Below are 23200 nucleotides of genomic sequence, written 5' to 3'. Positions count from 1 at the left end.
AGCATAGCAACCTGTCAAGGTAGGGGAATGAGAATGTTGATGTCACCAGTCATCAGATGTCAAATGCCATAATAATGGAGACCTAAGCACACGACCAAACACAGGGCTTAATGAAAGACACCACTTGAATTGATCAAATGTTATCATCAGTGGACAGGCAGGTGCCTCTTCTGGGTCTGTGACAGAGAAGCTTCAAGCTGAGCACCAGCAGAAGCCAATGTCTCAGCTTGAAAGTGAGGGTCTGATTGACTTGGTTAAAGAAAAACAGAGAGTGACACGTACAGAACAGAGGAAGGATGATAACAGCCAGAGGCAATCGGGCTGTCAGGCCCCACACAACAGGAGAGAGATTAAGGCAGCCAAGGATACAAGGTTAGAAAATGGATGAAGATGCAAGGGGTGATTCCATTTAGATACCCATTAGCTCAGTAACTACTACAGCTGCCTTTTCTCTTCAGAATGAGCAAAAAGAAATAAATCCAAACAACAATGACCAGAGACAAAGCACACAGGAACAAACCCAAACACTCAGCAATACTCTGTACGTATCAAACTTTATTTATTTTTTTAAACAACTGCAGTACTATACATGATTACAGAATTACAAAGCTCTGTAAAACAAAAGGAATGAAGTGGCCTGGGTCCAAGCACTAATGACCTCACGCTTTTTCTTTCATACCACCATCACTCAGAAAAATCACATTATCTGAAAAGTGAGAGAGAAAATTTGATCTTCAGGATTGTTTTGCCCTGTTGCAAGCCTGCATACCCACCAAGGCAACCTATTTGTGTTAAAATAGCCTGCACAGACATGTATTTCAGACCAGAAGAGTTCATAAAATAAAACAGTGTCCAACACAGGGTTCTTGCTCTGTCTCCCCAGAAAGCTGGCAATTCGAGGTGACCATGCACACTATGAAATAAATGTGCTAAACCTGATGAAAAGCTGCTGAACAATCTAAGATACAAGAAGCATGTTAGAATAATGCTTTAATTCCCTGACTATGACCTCTATGAGTCACATTTTATTTCCTTTTTATTTTGTCATCCTCAGTATGCTCTACCATGTCATCAGCCTCTGGGACTATAGAAAGTTCGTATTTCATCAAGCCTCAGTAATTTCTAAAGCATCTTGAGACTGGGTATTGAACATGAAGAAGAAACTATCAGGATAAATGCTAATTAAGAAAAGAGAGATTTTCTTCTCTCCAACAGCAATGTGTGGCACTGCTAGCCAAACTCATCAGGTAAAAGGTTGATTACTGTTGTTTTAAAGAGGATGCACAGCAGAAACATCCAGAATTGTGGTGGTGGTTGGGTTCGGGGTTTTTTTTCCTTCTCTGTCCCAGTTTTTTAGAGTTGTGTAACAGAAACATTTACCACCCAATTATTTTAGCCCTCCCTCATAAGCCACAAGACAGGGGCTCTGCCCACAGTAAAGATGTAGGATGCTGATGTTATTTAAGGGCTCAAGGAAACTGTTGAGTTTCTCAGTTCTCCTCTTCATTCTGTCTACCCAAGGGACAAGCCTACTCCCTCCCCATTCCATGCTCCTCTTACCACTGCTGGCTACCAGACTGAGGTCTTTCTAACTTCTCCATCATAAAACAACTTTCACAGACAGAGGTCCTTAAATTGATGAAGCCTCCAGTCTTAGACAGGAAGAAGAGACTCCCTGCCAGAGACAAAGCAACTAAACCTCTGCTTAGAAAAAGCATCTACCTGACCTGCAACACCACATATCAGTGTTCTTAAGACACAGGTATCTACCTCCTGCACCAACTGGTTTGTGCGAGTGAGCTGTAAAACAGTTTGCAACAACATGCTCTCACTTTCTGTGTCTTCCAACAGAGCCAGAGGACATTAGTGTCATGCTCCATCCATTCTCTCAAAACCCCCAAGCGTGCATACTGGGGATGAAGACAAACCACGCTCCATGTCCAAGGTCCTCCAGCCCCCTCTCCATTTCCACAGGGTAAGGTAGGCCCTGGTATGTTGTTCCTTACCGGCTATAATCGTGGTGGCCTGTCGCCTCACGTTGTTTTTATCTGTGTATTCACCATAGTCAATCTTCCCTTCAACAAAGATTCGAGAACTGAAAAAAAAACAACCAGGCATTTGGTTGTGGTCAGAGAACTGCCCTGATGTTTCCTCCCCCGTATCAGATCCTGAATACACAGGCTTTCCTGTCAGTTGCTTGTAGTAGGTTTGCTAACGTATTTTATGGCACTTTTATCTCCTAGTCACCATAATTATTACATCAATCAATTATTAAGACATTAAATCCTCAGCCTCATTTACTATTCACTTACCCCTTCTTCACATACTGATAGGTAACATCCCTGAGGCCAGGTCTGAAGACAGAGATCCTGTGCCACGTCGTCTTCTGGCTGATGTCACCTAAGTTTGCAAAAATAACAACGTTGGATGCCAAATCCTCTTTTTGATGGAAACCTCAGAAATTAGTTTCAATACGCTGGTGTTCTCAAATTATGAAAAGTGACTTGAAAACATAAGTATACTAGCACTTAATCTCCCACTCCATACTAGAACTCAGTGTTCCACTCATCTGTGTCCAAATCAAAGTATAGTGCAGAAGCACAGTTCAAGGGATCAGTTTTCCTGGAAGCCTGTGCTCTACTACATTCCCTCCCCCCGCCCCCTCACACACACACACACACACACACACACACTCCACATTGAACAAAGTTAGAGAAAAAGAGACATCTGTAGCTGCAGACTGATGGAAGAATCAAAGAGAAAACGTTTTGGGTTTTTTTTTTCCTCCTCTTGGAATAAAGATATGAAACCTGCTACACCTCTGGTAACCCCAACAGCAAAGAACAGCTGAACCAGTGCTTTCCTCTCCTCCAGAGGAAGGTGGACACACACACACTGCTGGGGATCAGCAACAGACACACCAGCACCTCTACCGACCTCAAATCAACTTCCCTGCACCCAGCAGATTTACACAGCTGCCTGAAGACAAAGCACAGTGCTACTGAACATGTGAACATGACCTTGAACATGCTGCTCGTCACAGACTCACCTCCCTGGTTGACCTCACTGTCCCCTGTTCGCCACATCTCATTGGTTGCAAGAGAAAATATGGTAACAGGATTTTTCCCATCCACCTGTCTCATGATGGGGTCCTGTCCAACGCGACCAAGTAACTGAACGCGGTTCATGGCTGAAAGGTGAGAGAGCAAATAGCCAGGTGATACACAGTGCTCTAATCACAGCAAGTCATAAGCCAGCAGCTTTTGTCCAGAACAACGACTTTCTGCACCTCCTAACCACTTCTCAAGCTCTTGTGACTTTTGGCTTATTCAGGCCCTGCTGCTGGTTGGCTGTGCATGAGCTATCAGGACCTCTGCTGAAGAAGCTCACTTAGAAAGCTAAAGGTTCTTTGTCCTTTCTCTTCCTTCCCCATCTTTTCACAGGCATGTCCCTATCTCACTTCAGACTATTTTGCATTTACTGATCTTGACTTTTATTTTTTCCATTATGATAAAATAGCATAGCATTGCATTGGTTTATCCTTAAAACAGCACCTTTAAAAAAACCAAAGTTGCATTATTACACTCCATCCTTTCAACTGCCACTTGTTGCTGCACAGGTACCAGGACTAGGTGGACACAATATATTCCTCCTCCTTGTCTGAGGAAACTGCAGGAGCTCAGGGAAACATCACTCTTGTGCAAAGCGCATATGAACCAAAAGTCAAACTCAAGAAGCATTCAGCTGGAGCAATTTGTGCTGGTGAAGCAGCACCCAAACAAGTGCTCCAGGTACATGGGAGTCTGAGAAACAAGCAGGAGACACCTAAAGGCAGGTCTTAAAAACATGACAACAGTATACTGGATTGACTGCCATTGATAACACACAGCTACCTCAACAGACTGTACTCCATGTCAGGGCTTTTTTCTTTTACCCTTAAGGATTGCTTGACTTCACAAAGACAAGACAGGAGCTACTTAAGTGTCTGTGTGAAACAATGTATTCTTAGTTACTGCATTCAGGAGCTACAGTTCCTATCTGTTTCTCTCCTGTCATATTTCAGCCATTCTAAAACTGAGACAAAAGCCATAGAAAGTAACAGCCCAGTTTCATCTCAAGAGCTACTTACATCTTTCCAGTACCAATGAAGTGACTGTATCAGAATCATGTCTCACAAACTGGCGAAGCACCTGAAGGAAGAGACAGATGTTAGTTTCCAAGACACAAAGTATGAACGGCATTCACATGCTTTTACACCTTGTCTTCTGAATGCTTACAGAGGCTTTGCAAGCACATTCTTTTTCAGTGACTTACAGGGGACTGAGGAAAGAAATATATTTAACTGAATGAAGCCATTAGGGTTATTCAAGCAGCACCTGGTTAAACTGTGGCTAAGAAGCTGCCTAGGAAAACTGTGGCCCAGAGGTACATCTCCAGCCATTATTTTTAGTACATGCAGCAACTACTGTTCTTCTGTAATACCTAAGCAGAGGGGTTGTTCAGTTGGTCGGGCTTCCCTTTTTGGAAACAAACAGTGTTTTGATAGTTTCATCAACTATTTCACTTCCAAGATTAACAAGGCATGCCCAAAACATACATCTATCCACCACCACAAGCAGTATGATGCAGCAATAACTCTTCATTCCCAAGCAAACAGCAAATCAGGGCCCCAAAACCCTGAGTGCCACAGGTAAACACAAGTGAGAAAAAGAAAAGGAACTTGCTGGGAAACATCACATCCTAGGAGAAAGGGGGAGAAACAAAAAGCCCAGGAACATCTCGGGCCAAAGTGTGGGAACTGGAAGCAAAGCTCATCTCTTACAATAAGCAGCTGCAAAACTTAAAGGCAGGAGAGACTGGCAGTCCTGCGCTGACGAGAGGAAGAACAAGAAGCCTTTGGTATGCCTGTACTGATGAGCGTGCGAATCGTCTGCGGCTCATTCCGCACACCAGCCGGATCACCGGGATTCCCCTCCGCGGGCAGCGCCGCATGCGTTCGAGAGGCGGCAGGGACGGTCCCCGCGCCCAGCGGGCCCGGCGCCGCCAGCCACGTTCGGCACCGCGGCGGGGGCACCAGCCGCCAGGGCTCGTTCGTGCAGGAAAAGCCCCTCTCAGGTCGCACAGCCGAGGCTCCGCGACCGCCCAGCCCGGCCGCAGGGGTGAGCGGGTTCGGGATCCCCCGTTATCTCCGTGCCTCGCCCATTACAAGGCCGGGGACGGCGCCGAAAGCCAGCGGCCGCGACGGGAGAGTTACTTGCCCGAAGCCCCGCGGCGGGCTGAGAAGGGGGAGGAGCTGCTGCTCCGCGGCCTCGCCCCACGCTGCGGCAGCGGGGGCGCCCCGGGGCCCTGAGGGCCGGGCCCGGATCGTGCCGGGGGCGCAGCCCGGCCCTCAGGGGTCGCCCCGAGCGCCGCTGCCCGAGGAAGCCGTGACACCGCCACCGCAGCCCGCCGCACGGCCCTACCTGCCACGCCGGGCGCCGCAACATGCCGCCGTCGCCCCTGCGGAGATAAAAAAGAGCACGGCTGAAGCAGCGCCGGGAGCAGCCGAGTCCCGCCGCCGGCACCCCGGCCCCGCCGCCCGCCCCTCGCCGCGCCTCTCCCGCACCGCTCCTCAGCGCCCGCAGACGGCCGGAAGCGGAAGGAACGCGATGGGCCCTGCACAGAGAGGGGCCGGGGGGAAACGCGGCCCCTCTCCTTAAGGGTCCCCGCAGAGCTGCCGGCGGGGGAGGGGGTAGTGGGGCGGGGGAGGGCAGCACCTCCCACCACCTGGAAAGGGCGGGAGCGGCGATGGGGAAGGAGGCCCGAAGGAAAGAAAGAAAAAGTCACTCCGGCTTAAGTAAAAAGGATTAAAATCTTTATTTGCGCGTTTCGCTTCTTAAAGGGAAAGGTGCCGCAGGTTAAAAGCCAGTGCTGCCCAACACCTGGAGACAAGCTTCAGGACAGCTGTAAATAACCGAGTTACCGACTGAACGCTCTCCCTCATAACAGCACGAGGCCCGCGGCCAGCTTCCGCAGCAAGACACACAGCCAGCCAGGAGCCACAGAGTGAAATCCAATGCTAAAGGACATACACACCTTACAGGGGCAGCCCCAAAGCAGCTGACAGGGGTTACGAGCCCTTTACATCTCCCCTCAGCCTTGCGCTAAGGCTGCAGCTGCAGGCAGGATCTCTCACACATGGTGTGACTGCCTGGAAGGGGAGCAGGTACAGGGACCTATCTACCAGCACACAACAGTTATTTCCCCCACTCTAAGCAAGGAATCTTTGCCAATCAACATAAAACAAGTCAGGCATCAGGAACCAGTCTGCAAAAGCTTCATCAAATCTTAAGCAATGCTGTGCTTGTTGCCAAAAGTTAAGGAAAGGGAAGTTTTCCTTTTACTTCCACAAGTAAGCCTCCTTAAGTCAAAGAATTTCCTTTTACTCTTTGTCCTCAGTGAAATGGGACTCCAATTGCAGCCCAAGTCCACCAGGACTGGTATGTAACCAGTCTGTCTCCCAAAGGAGACACAGTTAAAACTGCCTACCATAGTCCCTACTGCCCCACTGCTAGGAGGGCCCAGCTGTACATGTTGACTCTATGTACAGCCACATTTCCCATCTAAATATGCACAGTAGCCAGAGTGTTGAGATCACAAACAACAGTCACCACTAACAGGGTCCAACTAAGCAAAGAGGGAAGCAAGCAGAGAAAATGACATCCCATCCTGTGCATGGAAGAATTAGTCTAGAAGACGAGCTACACAAAAAAATACTAAACAGGCAAGAGACTGAGGACAATTTTAAATCCCATGATCTGACACTTGTAAGAGTTATTCTTCCCTCAGCCAACATCTCTTAACCAGTGAGGGAACCAAAACTAAGAAAGGGAGAGTTAATATGGGGCATTAGTCTGTGCAGACCCTCTGCTTTCACAGGGCCACCCAGCAGCCAGAGCCTTATGGACAACACAGAAGTTCAGTAACCCAAAGTAAAGCTAAATGAGCGACAGCTCTTCCCTCCCACCAGGCGCTTGCTGTTCTGCTTAGAAGAGGTTTCAGACTCTTGCAACTTGGCACTTCCTAAGGACTGGTCCTTCATGAGGGTCTGGGCAAGGCGGGCTGCTTTAAGTTCCCTGCAGTGGGAAGATGGAAGGAAGAGGAAAGGAAGAAAAACCACATGAATCCCTATTAGCTATGGAAGAAAGCTATGAACAGTCTTACACGAAAGGGTTACTGCAGTACCCCAGCATTGCTGAGGAGTGCTAACTTTTGACCCTAGAGAGTGACACCAAGATTACTGTAGGTTTCTTTAGAGTTTCTGTTTCAGATCAGCATCAGGTCAGCAAACGTCTACCCTGGCACCCATATGAATTGTCCCTAGCTCAGTTTTTCTCCCGTTGTTTCAGGTATCTATGACAGCAAAACTCAGATCAGTGCCATCTCACACAGTACAAATACCTAATGAGGGCACATGCTTCTTTTTCCATTGCCTCCCCCTACCCCCCCATCTTGCTGCTCTCCTATCTACATGGAAAACCTACTTCTCAGCTGCCTATTGCACTGAAAGGGGGTGGGAGGATGGGACAGTTCTCAGATCCCAGCACTTCAAAACATTACTGCCAACAGCAGGGTGTAGAAGCAAAGGGAAGGAGGGTGTCTGTCACCACTATTTCTCTTCCTTCTGTGCTAGACGCTTTCTCAGTACAGTATCAATTCCTCATCTCCCCACCAGCTGCACACTGTATCAGTACATTCCATCACCAGTGGTTGCAGTTAGCACACAGGCTCACAACTCTAATTTAGCCAGCTCCTCAAAGCCAGAAGTGAACCAGCTGCTTGGGTGCACCAAGTCCCTGCTACAGCCCCATCACCCTCCCACCTCCAGGCACAGAACATCACTGGGTATTTCAGTGTGTTGGGTGTCCCAACACTGCCACCCTTCACTCAAGCCCGGTGGCCAGCATTTGTTGTGCCCATGTCTTCTCCCCTTCATGCCCAAGCCAGCCCTACCTTTCCAGCATGGCAGTCTTGCACTTCTCCACATTGAGCTGCTTCTGGAGCTGCACAGCGTTTCCTCGGAAGGGACGGACAAGGGGATGTTTAGTAAGAGCTGTGGCAGAAGGTCTCTCTGCTGGGTCAGGGTGGATCATGACCTAGAAAGGCAAAAGGAGTTCAGGGTTAACACACCCTCTGTCACATGCAAACTGGGAAAGCCTCCATCGTATCAGGTCTACTTCCTCACCTTGAGGAGCTCAAGGAAGTCGTGAGGGAGCTCCTGAGGGATGGGTGGGACATTGCCTTTGCGAATGTGGTGCCACATGGCCCCGTTGTGAGGCAGTGGCGCCGCGCCAGCTGCTAGAGCTACTGTGAGCGCCAGGGCAAAGATGTCTGCCTTGGGCAAGTGACAGTATTGCTGCAGAGAGATGAGAAACAGTTACAGAAAGGCAACACCTCGCTGTACTACACAAAGGTGGGCTGGGAGGACTGCTCAAAAAGGAACAGCTAAACAGGTATATATGACACCACCTTCACCAGCCCAGCTAGCAGTTTCTCTCCTCTTTAGGATAAAAACATTGATAGCTGGTAGCATTGGTAACTAATAGCACAGTAGCTTTCACTAGGGCACAAAGATTTTGCAGCCCACATTAGGATCATGGTGGCAACTCTGGAGTACAGCCCAACACTAAATGTGTGCTTCCAGCCTTCACCACAAGACAATACCTAGCCATGCCCAGCTCAAACTAAAGACTGGAAGGGAATCACTGTCCTAGCAGTTCCTAAATCCACTGGCAGCACAAAAAGATACTGTTACTTCAGTACCTGAGAGTTGATGAACACATGCCAGCTCGTTGTTAATACCAGTTTCTTTTTGTTCACTGGCCAGAGTGGCAAAACTGCTGCCAGTTTGAGAGACTTTACGCCTCACTTCTCCACACCATCTGATCAGCGCTTGCAGTAGAAGGGATTTCACAAAAGAATACATACAACAGGCCTGACATCCAGCAGTTTAATCTCAGCTGCATAAGTGAAGTGCCTTCAAACTGATAATCGTTTATCCCAATTCATCCCTCTCAGGTAAAGTAGTTGTAATAATATAATGATGAAGTATATTGAATATTTACAAGACCTATGGCTATACTATTCTTAATAAAGTGTTAGCTTTACTGATTTCACAGCCAGACTAGACACAAAAAGAGGAGATGAGGTGATGAATATGCCAAACTAACAATTTCACTACAGTTCATGCCCCCCCACTTGGTCACCACCCTGTTCTCCCCACCACCAGCTGTACCTCTTGCAAAACCTCATTGGCCAAAAACCGTCTGTCTCCTTCCTCCACCTGGGGGTTTGTTATTGATGTCACATGGCCAAGGTCACCTGAGAAAAGATTGAGCAACTAAGGGAGCAGACTGATTTAGATCTCTTCCATCAATAAAAGCCTGCATTTTATAGACACCAACAGAGCAACCAGGAAACAACGAGTGAGAGAACAGGCTTGCTCCTCCTCAAGAGTCCAGGCTTGGAAACAAGCATGAGTTTTCTAGGACTTGTCTCCTCAAAAGGAATCAATTCCAGTAAATAGCAGAGGCATTTGAGACTATGCCATCATTTTTGTACACCCGTGTCTTCAGCCAACAGAAGAAAGCTACATCAAGCAGTAACAAGCAGCCCTAATCTTAAGCTAGTTGTAAAGTGGACCAAACCCTACCGATTTTATACACCACACCGGAAGCGAACTCATCTTCACTGTCACTCTCCTCCTGCTCAGCAGGGCCTGCAACTGCCAGCTTGTAGCAGATGAAGATATTACCTGCAAGACAGTGAAAATTAGTGAGATAACTGGTGGCTAGACAGCAGCAACCTGACAACTTCGTAGAAATCCCACCTGTCAAGCTAGTTTAGCTTTGCAGACAGAGAAATTCTGCACATGCTTCCCACTCATTGGTCTGCTCTCTGCCCAGCTTCCATACTCAGCAGTACAGCTGACATAAGACAGTTGTATCTTGTGCATACAGTACCTCAGTGTAATTGACTTTCTGCCTCTCCCCCTGCTTCCCAAGCTAAAAGCAGGATTTCAGCAGGCAAGAGGAGCTCCAATACAAGGATTTAGCTATGTGACTGGGGGGAGCATTGCCCTGGAGTGCCCATCACCAGCGGCAGAGAGGAAAGCTTGTTACTATTCTTGCAGGAACTTAATCCTTCAGGGTAAGTACAATAAATATTCACTTCTCACTCCAGGTCTCACGTACAAAGGTCAAATGTTGTGCAACAAGGCAGCAGGAAATCTAAGGAAGTCCCTGTCTTCATTAGCAGCCCTACTTGCTTTACCAGTATGAACACAATTCCCATAAGCCAGGATTATGAAGATCAGAAGACCGAAATAAAATGCTGCCAACTGACAGAAGGTTCAGTTTTAGAGCAGCAGCAGTAGCAGCAAGATTAAAAAAAAACCACACATAGGACATTCACCTTTTAGGCAAGATCCTATTTGAAGCAGTGTAACAGGTCCAGTCAGAAGAACTTATTCCAGGTCCTACCCCTGGAAGGTCACCAGGAAAACCCACAAAGGAGGGGCACACTATACTTACTGGGTTTGATATCCAGGTGCACAAGGCCAGAGTTGTGGATGTATTTTAGCCCCATGGAGACTTGTAACAGTATTTCTTTCAGCTCTGCTTCTGGGAAGTATTGACCAAGCTTTACATTTTCCAGCAGCACATCTTGGAGACTCCCACCTAGGTGAAAAGAGTCAGAGACCTGACGCAGGTTTTAAGGAACAGTTTGTAAATAGCTTAGTAGAAACTATTGCCCAGAGCACTTTGCTAGTGACAAAGCCAGGCCAGGCCAGCTATATAAGCTCCAGTGATCCAAGTTTGACATAACCACTTGGCTTCAGCCTTTCCATTGCCACGGAGCACCCTGTCACCTGCTTGTAAAGCACTGTGTGACTACACACTGTAAGAGCTGACCTGGTAGTAATTCTGCTGCGAGCAAACAGTAGAAAGTTTATTCCTTTCATCACACTTATAGGCAGAAAGCAGGTGTATAGATGGTGGAACAAGGAATTAAGCTCCCACTAGCAGATTTTTGACTGAAAACTGTAACATTTGACACAGAATTTTGTGGGTCTCCATTAAGGTACTCTGATTATTTCAGGACTAGCAAATACTACTCCACCCCTCAACTTGCTTTTCACCACTTTATTCTCAGATGTTCATCCACTAGAACACAAGCAATGCATGAATGCTACAGCAGTGATCACCACATTTCATGCTTACCCTCAAACAGCTATCACTGCTCATCACTGAAGCCCAGGACTGCAGGAGCAGTTGAAAGATGGGAGCTACACATTTGCCTTCCACTCCTCTGGTAGCCAGAGGTGTCTTTACCAATGCTTCCTGAACAGTGGCATGGCCAAGGGCATACCCAATCAGGAGGGTACCACTCTGCCCACAGCACCCCATTTACAGTTTGCCTCTAGTTTAACCCTATTCCTCTGCAGCTGTTGAGCCCTTTCTTCTATCCAAGATACAGGGTGCATTCATCTCGGAGAGACACTCTTCAAATCATCACTCCCCTTCTTAATGAAGGGTTTATTTTCAAGATACACAACACTTAAGTTAGCTGCTTGAGTCACTTAAATCAGGTTTTACCTGGGCCATACCAGGCACAGCTCTAAGCATTGCCATGGGGAATACTCCTCCAGGCCAGCCAATGCAGAGGAACAGTTTTCAAATCCCACAGATTAGAGGGTATTCACTACAAGCACAGACATTGGCACCATTCACAGCTTCATCTAAGTCTTATGAGCCCTGACTGGATTCTCCATTAACTGTAGCACCAGCACAGTTGGCTTTGTTGTAAGCCAAAACATCCCGTATTTTAAGTACAAAAGAAGGTAACTGCAACCATCCTCAGGTCACAGCTCTTACCATTACAGTGCTCATTTTGGATAATCATGTGATTGTCCTCTGCCCACGCTGAGTAGTAGCGCACAACGTGCGGGTGGTGTCCAAGGACAGCGTGAGCATAAACCTCACGCAGGGCCAGCTGCCTAGAGAAGCACACAGAGGAAAAGCAGTGATGACAGAGTGCCAGGTAGCTTGGCTTGAGCAACTGAAAGCAGACATTTATTAGGGCTTTCTATTGAGTTTTGACAGACAGACTGGCTTTCACTGCTGCTGAAACACAGCTTGCCCCTGCCCTTAAAGAGGATGTTCAGGAATACTACATCAAACTTGCTGAGCAGCTGTCAAAAATAAATAAATCACCAAGCAAGACTTTTATTAAAGAGGCAAAGGCAGCTTCAAAGACTTGGCTTCAGCAGCCAGGACAAGACGTGCTGGTCAGTAGAGACATGAGCAGTGCTGGCCACACAGCAGAGCTGGGACATACCACAAATGACAGGTATTATTTTAAAAAGACTGTGTGGACCTGAGGAATTCAGGTAAGCTGCCATCCCACTTTGCAGGTTCCCCCTCAGACCTTTATATTCAACACTCTCCCAACCAATACTTGGGAGTGCAACAGCAGCCAGGTTTTGCTCATGCCACCCCTCAGATACCTTGAAATCCATGCTCCTTCCTTCCCCATCACACCTCCCAAAAAAACACACCCAGCATTTCAACTGACAGTTTCCAGTTAGCACACTCACTCATCTGAGGATCCTGCCAGAGGCTTTTTGGAGCGTTTGATGGCATAAACACATCCATCAAGGCGTTTGATGCATTTGTAGACAGAGCCAAATTCCCCCACACCAATTTTTTCTAGTTCCAGGAACTCCTTCTGGTAGCGGGAAACCATATTGCTCTCCTTCAGAGGGTATCTCTGCAAGGTCACGAAAACAGCCAAGACAAGTGTGACTTGAAAGACTTAAACAACAACATCTGCTATGATTTTAGAGATTTTAGAAGACCCATGTTGCTCCTTCTCTTATTCTGGATGTTCATCCATGCAGGTCACTGCTAGTTCTTGAAATGTTGCCTCCACTTAGGCATGCTGTGGGTTTTTTTCTCACCACCTAACAAAAGCCACCTTGGCCTGTTTCAGCAGTTTTTGGGGTGGTTTTTATATGGTTCATTTGATTGGGTTTTTTTTTTCCATCTGACTTGCTAACCACAGAGGTAGAAACTGAAGCTAAGGGGAACTGCGGTCTAGCTGGCTGTATATGCCTGAGCCTCTTTGACTCACTACCACTGCATCTCTCCTCTTGACAGCCATGCCCATTTCCTAGACCCACAACTGAGTCAGGTATCAACAGCAGGCAACAACAAAACACTTGTCTTGTGCCCAGCTACCCGTTACCAGCTCTAGTAGGTAGAAGTCCAGTACCTCTGAATTTGCAAGACTCATGTACCAAATTTGTGCTTAAAGAAGAGCTACTGCCTGTCTGGAGCTCAGGAGAGAAGCTTGGTGTGTTGGCCAAGTGTGGCCCCAGCTGTGGGCCTGACTCTGGCAGCAGAGGCTGCCTGCCACAAGGACATTCTGCATCAGTTCACACTGTCATTTGAAGGGACAGCTATTGATTAACACTAGACTGACAGGTCTCAATGCACCTCTTTGTATTCCCAGTGATTTCTGACCAGGAGCCACTTTTCTACAAAGGGCCAAAAACCTGCCCAACAGCTACAACATTATTGCTACAGTAATGGTCACTGGGGAAATAGGAGCTGCTGGTACTGATTGCAGAGTTACTTTGCTGTCAAGGGATGTAAGATATAAGCAGCAGAGCATAAAGGGAACAAGAGCAAGTGATTTTTCTTCATCCTACTGCATCCCTTACAGTGACAGCAGCTCATGTTGCCCAGTGGTTTCCACATAAACAACTGCTGGGATTGACTGCTAGTGTATGGTATATGACCTTAAAAGGTGGGGGCAAGGAGATGATCCTCACAGCCAGCAAGATATAGCCCATATGAAACATCAGCCCTTCACAACAGGCTGTATTTCATAAGGCCACTATATTTTACAGTACCTTAAAGTCTTATGAGGAGAAGCTGAGGGAACTGGGGTGGTTTAGTCTGAAGAAGAGGTACAGAGGGGAGACCTTAAACTCTAAAACTACTTGAAAGGAGGCAGTAGCCAGGTGGGTGTCAGCCTCTTCTTCCAAGTGATACAAGACAATACAACTTGAGGAAACTTTCCCTTCAATTACACAAGGGGAAGTTTAGATTGGATACTGGGAAAAATTTCTTCACCAAAAGGGTTGTCAAGCACTGGAACACGCTGGCCAATAAGTGTCTGAGTCACCATCCCTAGAGATGTTTAACACACACATAGATGTGGTGCTTAGGGACATGGTTTAGTGGTGGACCTGGTGCTGCTGGCTTACAGTTGGACTCACTTCTAATAGTCTTTTCCAGCCTAAATGATTCTGTGATTCTATAAACTCAGGAACCAAAGACACCTCATAGTACACAATTTTAGACCTGTATTATATGCTCATTCTAATCAGTACTGGAGCAGAATATTATTTCTGTGAGCCACGAGTTATTTAAGGCTCTCTGCTGAGGAAGACAATAGTCATGGCAGCCCTGGATATTACCTGCTCATAGATTTATTTTGCTGCTGTAGTTTTTTCATGGAGACCGGCTTGTCTGCAATACCAGTCTCCTCGGCTAGAGGGCACCATTATTCTTCCAGTAAGCCTAATTACTTCACAATTACAATGAACTAACAAGTCCGCCTACCTGCACGAGACAGATAGCTCCTTCAAGGGGCTGCTCAGGAAAAGAGATTTGTACCTCACCTGAACACAGATACTTAATACAGGCTTGTCTTGCTTTCCAGAAGCCATCCGGATGAGTAGCTTCCTCCCAGTTGAAACTGAGAAGGTGCCTGCAGGGCACTGGTTCCCCCACCAGCCACCCAGTTGTGCCAGTGCAGCCAGGGGTACAGGAGACCTCACACCCTGCGCCGTGCAGCCAGGCCAAGACACCCTCATGCTGAGATGTACCAGCAAGGCACAGACAGCAGCAAGAGAACTTGGGTTTGTGCTGTAAGCCAGCATTTGCTGTCCCGTAGCTGTGGTGGGTTCTGGTCTTCCTCCGGACCCCAACCCAGCTGGACATTTTCCTACTGAAGGATACAGAGTTTGCTGCCTCCCTCAAGGCATTTGCCATTGCGACTATCGCAAGGGAAACTCAGCCCCCCTCGGTGCTGATGCACATCAGAGCTGTTCCGCTCAGTCTTTCTGGTTTTGCAGTGCAGGGTCATATATTAATTGCAAGACAGAAGCCACGTTCCATTCACATCCAGAGCTTCAGTACCCCAGGTCATAGGAACAGCAACATACCTGCTGCTTTTCAAACCACAAAGGTACAGCCACTATTTATACTAATTCCATATAGTAATATAGCAATTACTTTCCCCCTGAGGAACCCAAATTACGTCACATTTCCTAGAAAGGCCTCCTGACCAGATTTGATGAGTTATTAAAGTTTTAGATCTTTAAGACTCCTTTAGAGCTAGGAATCATTTACAAAGTTTGATCTCAAACAAATGTTATCATAAAACATTCAGCTTGGAACTACTCCACCATAAATAATCATCCTTTGTCACGATGCCATGATTTACAATCCAGTAGCAGAATGAGTTTCATCAAGCACCAAGAATTTACAAGCATCTTATCCTCTCAGTGGGTGGAATACAGAGACGCACTCACCTTAGTAGGGAAATCCTGGTTTATCTGGCTTCTTGGAACAGAATTCCACCTGTAACAGAAATTTAGGAAGCTCTGGATACATTATTTCCTACAGCACTCCAACTGAGATTTGAAATTAAAAGAGCTTTTAAAAGACCCTCCAAGCCTTACACCACAAAGACATGTTTTGTAGAGGACTAACACACACAGCGTCTCCAGTCCAAGCCTGACATACTGCAGTCCCAGGCCATGAAGTTTTTGCTTCCCTTTAGAAAACCTTCGCAAACCTACTTCTGTAGAACCTGCTGGACACAGGAGCACCATTCTCTTGGCCACCTTATTGCTGGTGAAGCTACACGGGAGATGAGCTTGTGCAACAAGCTGCCAGTGAAAGCACTGTGGGGCAGTTCTCTCCTTCAGAGAGGATACCCAGCTGAGCAGCCAGGAACAATGAAAGATGCCAAACATCACTGTAGTTGAGGGGTATTTGATTAAGTTTGTGCCTTGGCTAACCCTGACCAGATCCAGAACTTTTTCAGGTCAGTAGTAGCCTGCACCTATTTTAAAAGCTGTATTATGTGCAAACATGAACATCATTCCTTTCAAGTTGTGGTAACCTGTGTAGCTGAACCAGGCTCCATTCTACCCACAGTCAACAAAGAGGTACAACTTTATCCTGCAGCCATAGCAAAGAGGCTCACTGTTGATCCCCTACTTGCACTTCTGAACAGAGGAAATGATTTTATTTGTATTTCTATTACCTTCATGTGTGCTAATGTTTGCTCTGCACCAATGAACACTGCAGAAGCAAGTGATTCATTGTTATCAAATTGGCTCAGGCACTAAATGTCCCCATCATTACTTATCTCCCTCAAACAGTCTCCTTCCCACCTGTTGCTTGAGAGTAGCTCACTTACAGCTCTCCTTGGGTCTTCCGCTTGCCATTAGGAAGAAAGATCATTTGTCGATAGGGCTCTGGTGTGAAGGGATTAATGTTGACATGAGAGGCTTGCGCAGAGTCATACGAGTCAGCATCAGGAGTGAGTCTCAGATGCTGGAAGCCTTTGTGTGGGACCTTTGTCCCAGAAGCAGGAAAAGCTGTCTTTGATAGCAGAGTCTGTATTGAGAGAAAAACATGGCAGACAGCAGAAACAAAAACATTTTACTGGCTTGTGTCAGAATGGAATCGCTGCTCTCCTGCGACTCAAGAGCTCAGCTCCCTTCCTCAGGGCAACTGAATCATCGCAACCCTGCAACCCTAAATTAGTCCTGACTCTTCTCTTACCCCAAAGTCTCCTGTTCTTTGCTGAGCCCTTTCAGCCTCTGTTCCCTACTCACTTGGGTGAGGCCTGTAGAGCCTTTGGCATGCATAGTCCTCAAGAGGAGCCAGATGTGCACATTTCCCAAGCTACAGAGGCGCTGTTTAAGGCAGCTACCATAACTAGCTCTAGCCACCTGCTTCAGGGGTTGGAATGTCTACAAAACACAATAATCTTCTGCCTCTGCCATGCAACCTAGCCAGAGCTCATCTGTCCGCAGTTAAATGTGGCTCTGCTCTTTTATCCTTTCTGTCCCCTCCAGATGTTCCAAGATCAATGCTACCAGCCTCATTTATAATGTTTAGGCCTTTGAGTGCCCAGCTTTTGCAGTGTACTTGGAAATCAAGACCTTTCTAACAAAAGGCAGCAAAGGAAAATAAATTGTTCATTCACTGCAAGTGCTGCTCATGGGCTACAAGTTGACGAGCCACAAGCAACATGTCTTGAAGCATCCAGCCTATGTTATCCACGCAAGTGAAGCATCCTGCACTACCAGTAGCCCACCTGGTCTGAAAGAGATTCTAGACCTGTGACCTGCTCTCAGACAATATTTATGGATATTACTTATAAAAGGTTACTGCTGGAAATTCTTGGAACAATGCCATTTAGAGGTGCTTTCCCCAAGGAAGTAGTGAGCTATTTCTCAGTAACTATAGGCAAAAAGTTGGTCATAATCAGGTGTCTGGAGGGGCCACAAATCCTAGCTCAGAAGTACTAAAAGGACTGATCCTCTGTCTACCACTTAAAGAAGCAACCAGACAGGAGAGTGAAAAACCTACATTTCATTGCAGTGTTGAATGCTAGAAGCCAGCACACACAACACAGGTTACCTAGGAACAGAGAAGCTGGCACCAAGTCTCCACTTGGGCTTACAGAAGACAAAAAGCAGTTGTATTACATTTGGTACAAGAAGTTGCACAGAAAATAGGGGCTGAGATCATTCTCCCAAGAAACTGCTCAGTAGATGAGTTACATTTTAGAACTGTGACATAGAAAGAGAGAGCCTAACCTTCCTCCACAAGCACACATTGGTTTTTTAATCCATAAGGGATTTGCTACCCCAAGAACAAAATCCTGCATTCACCAAATTCAGCTGTGGTGCATTGACCTTGGCTGGACACCAGGTACCCACCAAGCTGCTCTATTCCTCCCCTCCTCAGCAGAAAACAGTGGGCAAAAATAAGATGGAAAAAGCCTCATGGGTCAAGGTAAAGGCCATTTACTAAAGCAAAAGTGATTCACTGAAGCAAAGGAAAAACCAAAAGACATATTCTCTACTTCTCCTCAGCAGGCAATGGCTGGCCCCTTCCCTGGAAGGCGGCCTTCAGTACACTTAGTGGTTGCTCCAGAAGACAGATGTTGTATATAAAGAATGCCCCCCCCCCTTCCTCCTCCTTTCTCTCAGCTTTCATTGCTGAGCAGGTGTCACATGGTATGGAATATCTCTTTGGTCAGTTTGGGTCAGCTGTCTCAGATGTGTCCCCTCCCAAAATCTTGCCCACCCCCAGCCTGCTATTGAGGGGGAGATGTTGGAGAGACAGTCTTGATGTGCCAGCGCTGCTCAGGGGTAGCCCGAACACTGGTGTGTTATCAGCGCTGTGCTGGTACCAACACACAGCACAGCGCTGTGAGGCTGCTGTGGGGAAAGTCAGCTCCATCTCAGCCAGACCCAGTACAGCAGCTCAGTTTCACACAAAAAAAGAACCAGCATGACTGGACAACAAGCTGGTTGGAAGTGATCCAGACTTGCCAGGCAAAATATTCCCCAGCCACAATGCCACTTCTGACTTTTTCTTTCAAGAGAAAACTCACTTGCATCCAAAAACGTGCTGAACAGAGCAGTCAGGGCAGTACCTGTCTCTAAGCTCCACCCGGAACAGTGGGCACCTCAGATGCATTTATCCCTCTGGCAGCACAGCACACGTGTCCTACAGAGGCACTACACATGTCCACTCCCCTAAACAAGGTGGGGGGGGGGGGGGGGGGGTTGAGGTGCACACGGTTGCTTGTTTTATTCATCAGAGTAGCCCAACACTGACTAATTGGTTTTAACAGCAGCTTGGAAAGAGTCAAGAGACTTGCTCCCACACACAGGTTTCTAGTCACACTCTCAGAATAACACTTCCTCAGCTAAAGAGCTCATGGTCCCAGTTTCCAAGGAAAGAGTAGACACTAGCAGTAACATGAAAAAAAGCTTTCCACCAAGCTAATAACCAACCCCCTCACTACCCACACAGCGATGCCCCAGCACACACCCTGCCTGCTCTACCAGAGAGTTGATACTTGTCATTACCTTGGGAGTGTGAGGACTGTCACACAGCTGGAGCTTCTTCCAAGTGATGTTCAGAGGTGCCTCAGCATTACTCAGGCTTTTGCTCACTGCCAAGGAAGGCTTCAGGGTGGGACTCACCCAGGCTTTTGTTCTGCTTAGGAAAATCTCACTAAGCTTCCTCTGAGGGGTTGCTGGTAGAGGACTGCTCCCTTGCCACTTCTGGAACTCACAGCTCCTGGGGGGGCTTGAGCTCAGGGAATCTTCCTCATTCACACTTCTGTCTTCACTGTCTTCACCACAACTGGAGAAATCCAGTCGCTGAATGATTTCATCGCTGTTGTCCCAGTCATCCATGTTACTATATGAAACAGAACAGGGACAGCTGATGGCAGCCTGTTCCATCAGAGGGAGAAAAAGATAGTATTATTTGTACAGAATAACTACCTTCTTCCTTGCCTTACCAAAGTCATTAGTTCTACTCACTTCTCCACCCCCAACTCCACACACACAGAAACCTTGATCACTCATAGATATCATTGGATATTGGCTAAGGAACAGTACCCCAGAATTAACAAATGCAGTTATTGTTCATGTGCCAGCAACAAGTTCTGCTCTTCACCTTGTTGGTGCAAGTCAGATACAACCCAGAAGTAATTGCTTTTCCCAGTAAGCATTCAAGGCAAAATCTCCACTCAGCAGTACTCCAGCCACTACTCTCACCACACGTAAAAACAAAGCTATCAAATCCTAAAGAACAACACACACAGAGTCTGTCTCCTCATCCTTTTCCACCTTAAATTTCCCAACCAGAGGAAAAAAAGAACTCATACTACTACATACAGCTGTAAAAGCCAAGGGCACCTCAAGCTGTGACCAGATACCCTAGAGGCATCTCTTCTGCTCTGGCACATTTATAACCATCCCACACACCTGGGCCACCACTAACAGGAAACATCTGGAGCTCAACACCACCTGCACTGAGTTGTCTATGCTTAGGGAAGTCTCTGCTGAGGGGATTTGTTGGGGATGTGGATTTGCTCTGCTTGTAATCAGCTCTGTAGGGAGCCAGGGCTCTCTCTGAGTCATCTCCACGCTCTTCCTCCTCCAGGCCTACAGGAAGGTGGTGTTTGCTGTCAACCAGCCTGCTCCATGTTAATCCTATCAGAGATGCAGTCTTTGTGAGCTTTATTTGTATAAGTGATTAGCCTTGTGGTGATGGGGCTCCATGATTCCTTCTTTAAAGTCTGAATTTCACGTCCTGCATTTAGATGTGCATTTGGTTGGACAAGTGCTACAGCCTGCATGGAGAGTTTAGTAGCCTAATTTAGAACATGGTAGATTTCAGGAGAGAGTTAGGGACCACACAGAGGGCTTTGTGTAGGTTCCCATCAAGCGTGTGCCCCAGGACAAGAGAGAGAATCTGGCTGTGCTGGTGAAAGTTGCCCACAGGCAGCGTTACTCAGGGGCTTACCCTCCTGGGGAGTGGGGTCAATGTCTCCTCTTGTTGTGCCTCTGTAAAAACCAGGGACCTCTCTGTGCCTTTGTGTGCCTGCATTTCAGAGACAGACCAGAGTGAGCTGTGACTAACCAGGGACGAGGATGCAGCAGCCTTTTTTCTTAGCACTGGGGAGAACTGCTAGAAGGATGACCAGAAATTGGAAGCCCAGAAGAGATGGGGGGGGGGTGTGTGTGTGTGTGTGTGTGTGTGTGTGTGTGTGTGTGTGTGTGTGTCAGAACCGACACGTGCTCTCTTGTGCACACATTGAGGGGAATTCCCACCAGAAAACAAAGTCTTCCTAACCTGGTCTTTGAAAAGCATGGCCAGAAGGGCCTCTGGAGTTACCTGTTAGGACTCTGATGAGAAATTAATTTGCTATAGGCCACCAAAGCCATGTCAGGAGGACATGCCAGGAACTCAGCACTGAACTAACCAGGCAAGGAACCTGATGCTGCCCTGCAGAGTCCCCTCTCCTGCGGCACAGCCACTGCGGCTCCCTGTGCCTTCCCTCGAGCAAGTGCTGGCACAGGCAGCTTTTTGCTGTGACAAGCTGTCGCTGCAGCAGCTGGCCAGCTGCGCTCCTGTGACAGGACCACTTTGGTACTGCTGTGATCTGCCCATACTAATCGGATGTTCAATATTTCAAGCCTTGGATAGGAATATTTTATTTCAGAACTGCATAAATAATGCTTTTAGTGCCCATAGCTCCATTTTGATTTATAACACAGCAATCAAATTCCTTCAGACCACAGTTTTTAATCCCATCCAAAACATTTTTAATTTTTTCCTTTTTTTTTCCTTGGGGTCTGTAGGCAGTATCCATTTTTCTAAGGAAGAATGTGATATGTAAAAGAGAAAAGGAAGACTTGTTGTGTAAAGAAGGACCAGCATGTTCATCTTGCATCTTCTAACTAAAAGCCACCACGTTTTGATTTCTTTTTTTATATTTTCCTTTTCTGGAAGGCTCCTTGAAGATCTGACAATAATTTTCTTAGCCCTCAGTTGCAGGGCAAGTGTGTTCATTTTCTTCTGAAGGAGATCTTTTTCTCCTAAAAGGACATATCATCTCCTGGTCTAGGTACTTTTACTTTTGGAGAGGTAAGTGGAAAATGTGGCCTTTGGTTTTTGTACGTATCTAACAAAGGGCGTGCCCTCAGCAGACCCAGATTGCTGGCCAGACCAGTGCAAATAGCTCTGATGCCACCAGGTCTCTTGTCTCATAAGAGCTTTTTCACCAAAAGCAGAGAGCTTGGAGGTTGATGACATTATCTCGGAGCCAGCGCTGGCAGCCTTTGCTCCCCACCACTTGCTGCTGTCCCCTCTGCATCCTCTCCCTTGTGCTGGGGTGACGGCACAGCGAAGGGAACCAGGAACTGTTCTGCACCATAAATATCTGTGCAGGTGGTGGAGGAATTTTAATTCAGGATTGGTTTCCCTCGCCTCGATGGCTGGGACAGACCGGCAGTTATGCCGGCGCCACTGCAGGGACGAAGGAGAGGAGAGGAATGAGCTGTCACTTCAGCATCACTGACGTGCAGAAAAGTACTCCTCATAATGTAGCTTGGCACTGTCTGTGTGGTTAAAAAGAAGAACATGGCCAAGTATTTGCAGAATCTGGCTTTTCTTTATATAGTAACAAAATATTGTGCAGGGTTTGTTGTTGGGTTCTTTCCTTTACCAGTCACCTTCTATGAAAAACTCCATCTGCTAAACACCACCTACTGCGGTTTACAGCTCTGCAAAGCACACTTGTCCATGGGCTTTGTGAAACAAGATGCCCACTCGGTGCTGGAGTTGCCTGAAATGAAGCTCACGGCAAATGGATGCCAACAATACCAAAGGGGGAGAAAAAAAACCCCAAAGCTACCATTGAGGAGACCGGGTTATGAGTTTCTTAATGGCGTATTGAACACTCAGAGCTGCTGAACAGGAAGAAAAGTTAGACAATTAAGGCTTTTATGAGAGTATCTTCTCTTTAATTGTGGCCTGCTTAATTGGGTAATTCGATTAATCAGAAAGTCCTAGGGAACGAAGTTAAACCTAATGACACTTAATGACATCGGTGGCAGCGTATCGAGGATGGTAATTACACACGAGTTGGCTGCCTGTGTATGCAGTGGTCTTACTTGTGGCTCCATCTTTCAATCTCAAGCTGATTCTGCATGTTCCTCCGAAAGCTGTCCCACATCCTCCCATAGCACACACACTGGATTGAGAATTGGCTGTTGGACCGAGCCCAGAGGGTTGTGATTCGAGGAGCAGAATCTGACTGGAGGCCTGTGACTAGCGGTGTTCCCCAGGGCTCGGTGTTGGGTCCAGTCCTGTTTAATATCTTCATTGACGACCTTGATGAGGGAATAGCATCCACCCTCAGCAAGTACGCCGATGATACAAAGCTGGGAGGAGTGGCTGACACGCAGGAACACTGCGCTGCCATCCAGAGAGACCTGGACAGGCTGGAGAGCTGGGCAGGGAGAAACCAGATG

At 47.1% G+C, this 23200-nt stretch overlaps 1 protein-coding gene across 1 annotated transcript; it reads right to left on the bottom strand.

Annotated features, from left to right (window-relative positions):
* Positions 1–541: 541 nt before the first annotated feature.
* Positions 542–19570, bottom strand: WEE2 (WEE2 oocyte meiosis inhibiting kinase; the record flags this gene model as incomplete). Its single annotated transcript, XM_084275376.1, has 16 exons — positions 542–706; positions 2007–2095; positions 2313–2400; positions 3050–3190; positions 4130–4190; positions 5463–5499; positions 7993–8135; positions 8225–8395; positions 9275–9360; positions 9692–9793; positions 10572–10718; positions 11916–12037; positions 12638–12810; positions 15647–15695; positions 16543–16742; positions 19238–19570. The coding sequence occupies 16 exons, from the start codon at positions 19568–19570 to the stop codon at positions 660–662; spliced, it is 1989 nt and encodes a 662-aa protein (XP_084131502.1). The 3' UTR covers positions 542–659.
* Between the last annotated feature and the right edge of the window lie 3630 nt (positions 19571–23200).

Source organism: Gallinula chloropus, assembly GCF_964237585.1.
Source record: "Gallinula chloropus genome assembly, chromosome: 1".
Lineage (NCBI taxonomy): Eukaryota > Metazoa > Chordata > Aves > Gruiformes > Rallidae > Gallinula > Gallinula chloropus.
This window is presented reverse-complemented; position numbering and strand designations above follow the sequence as displayed.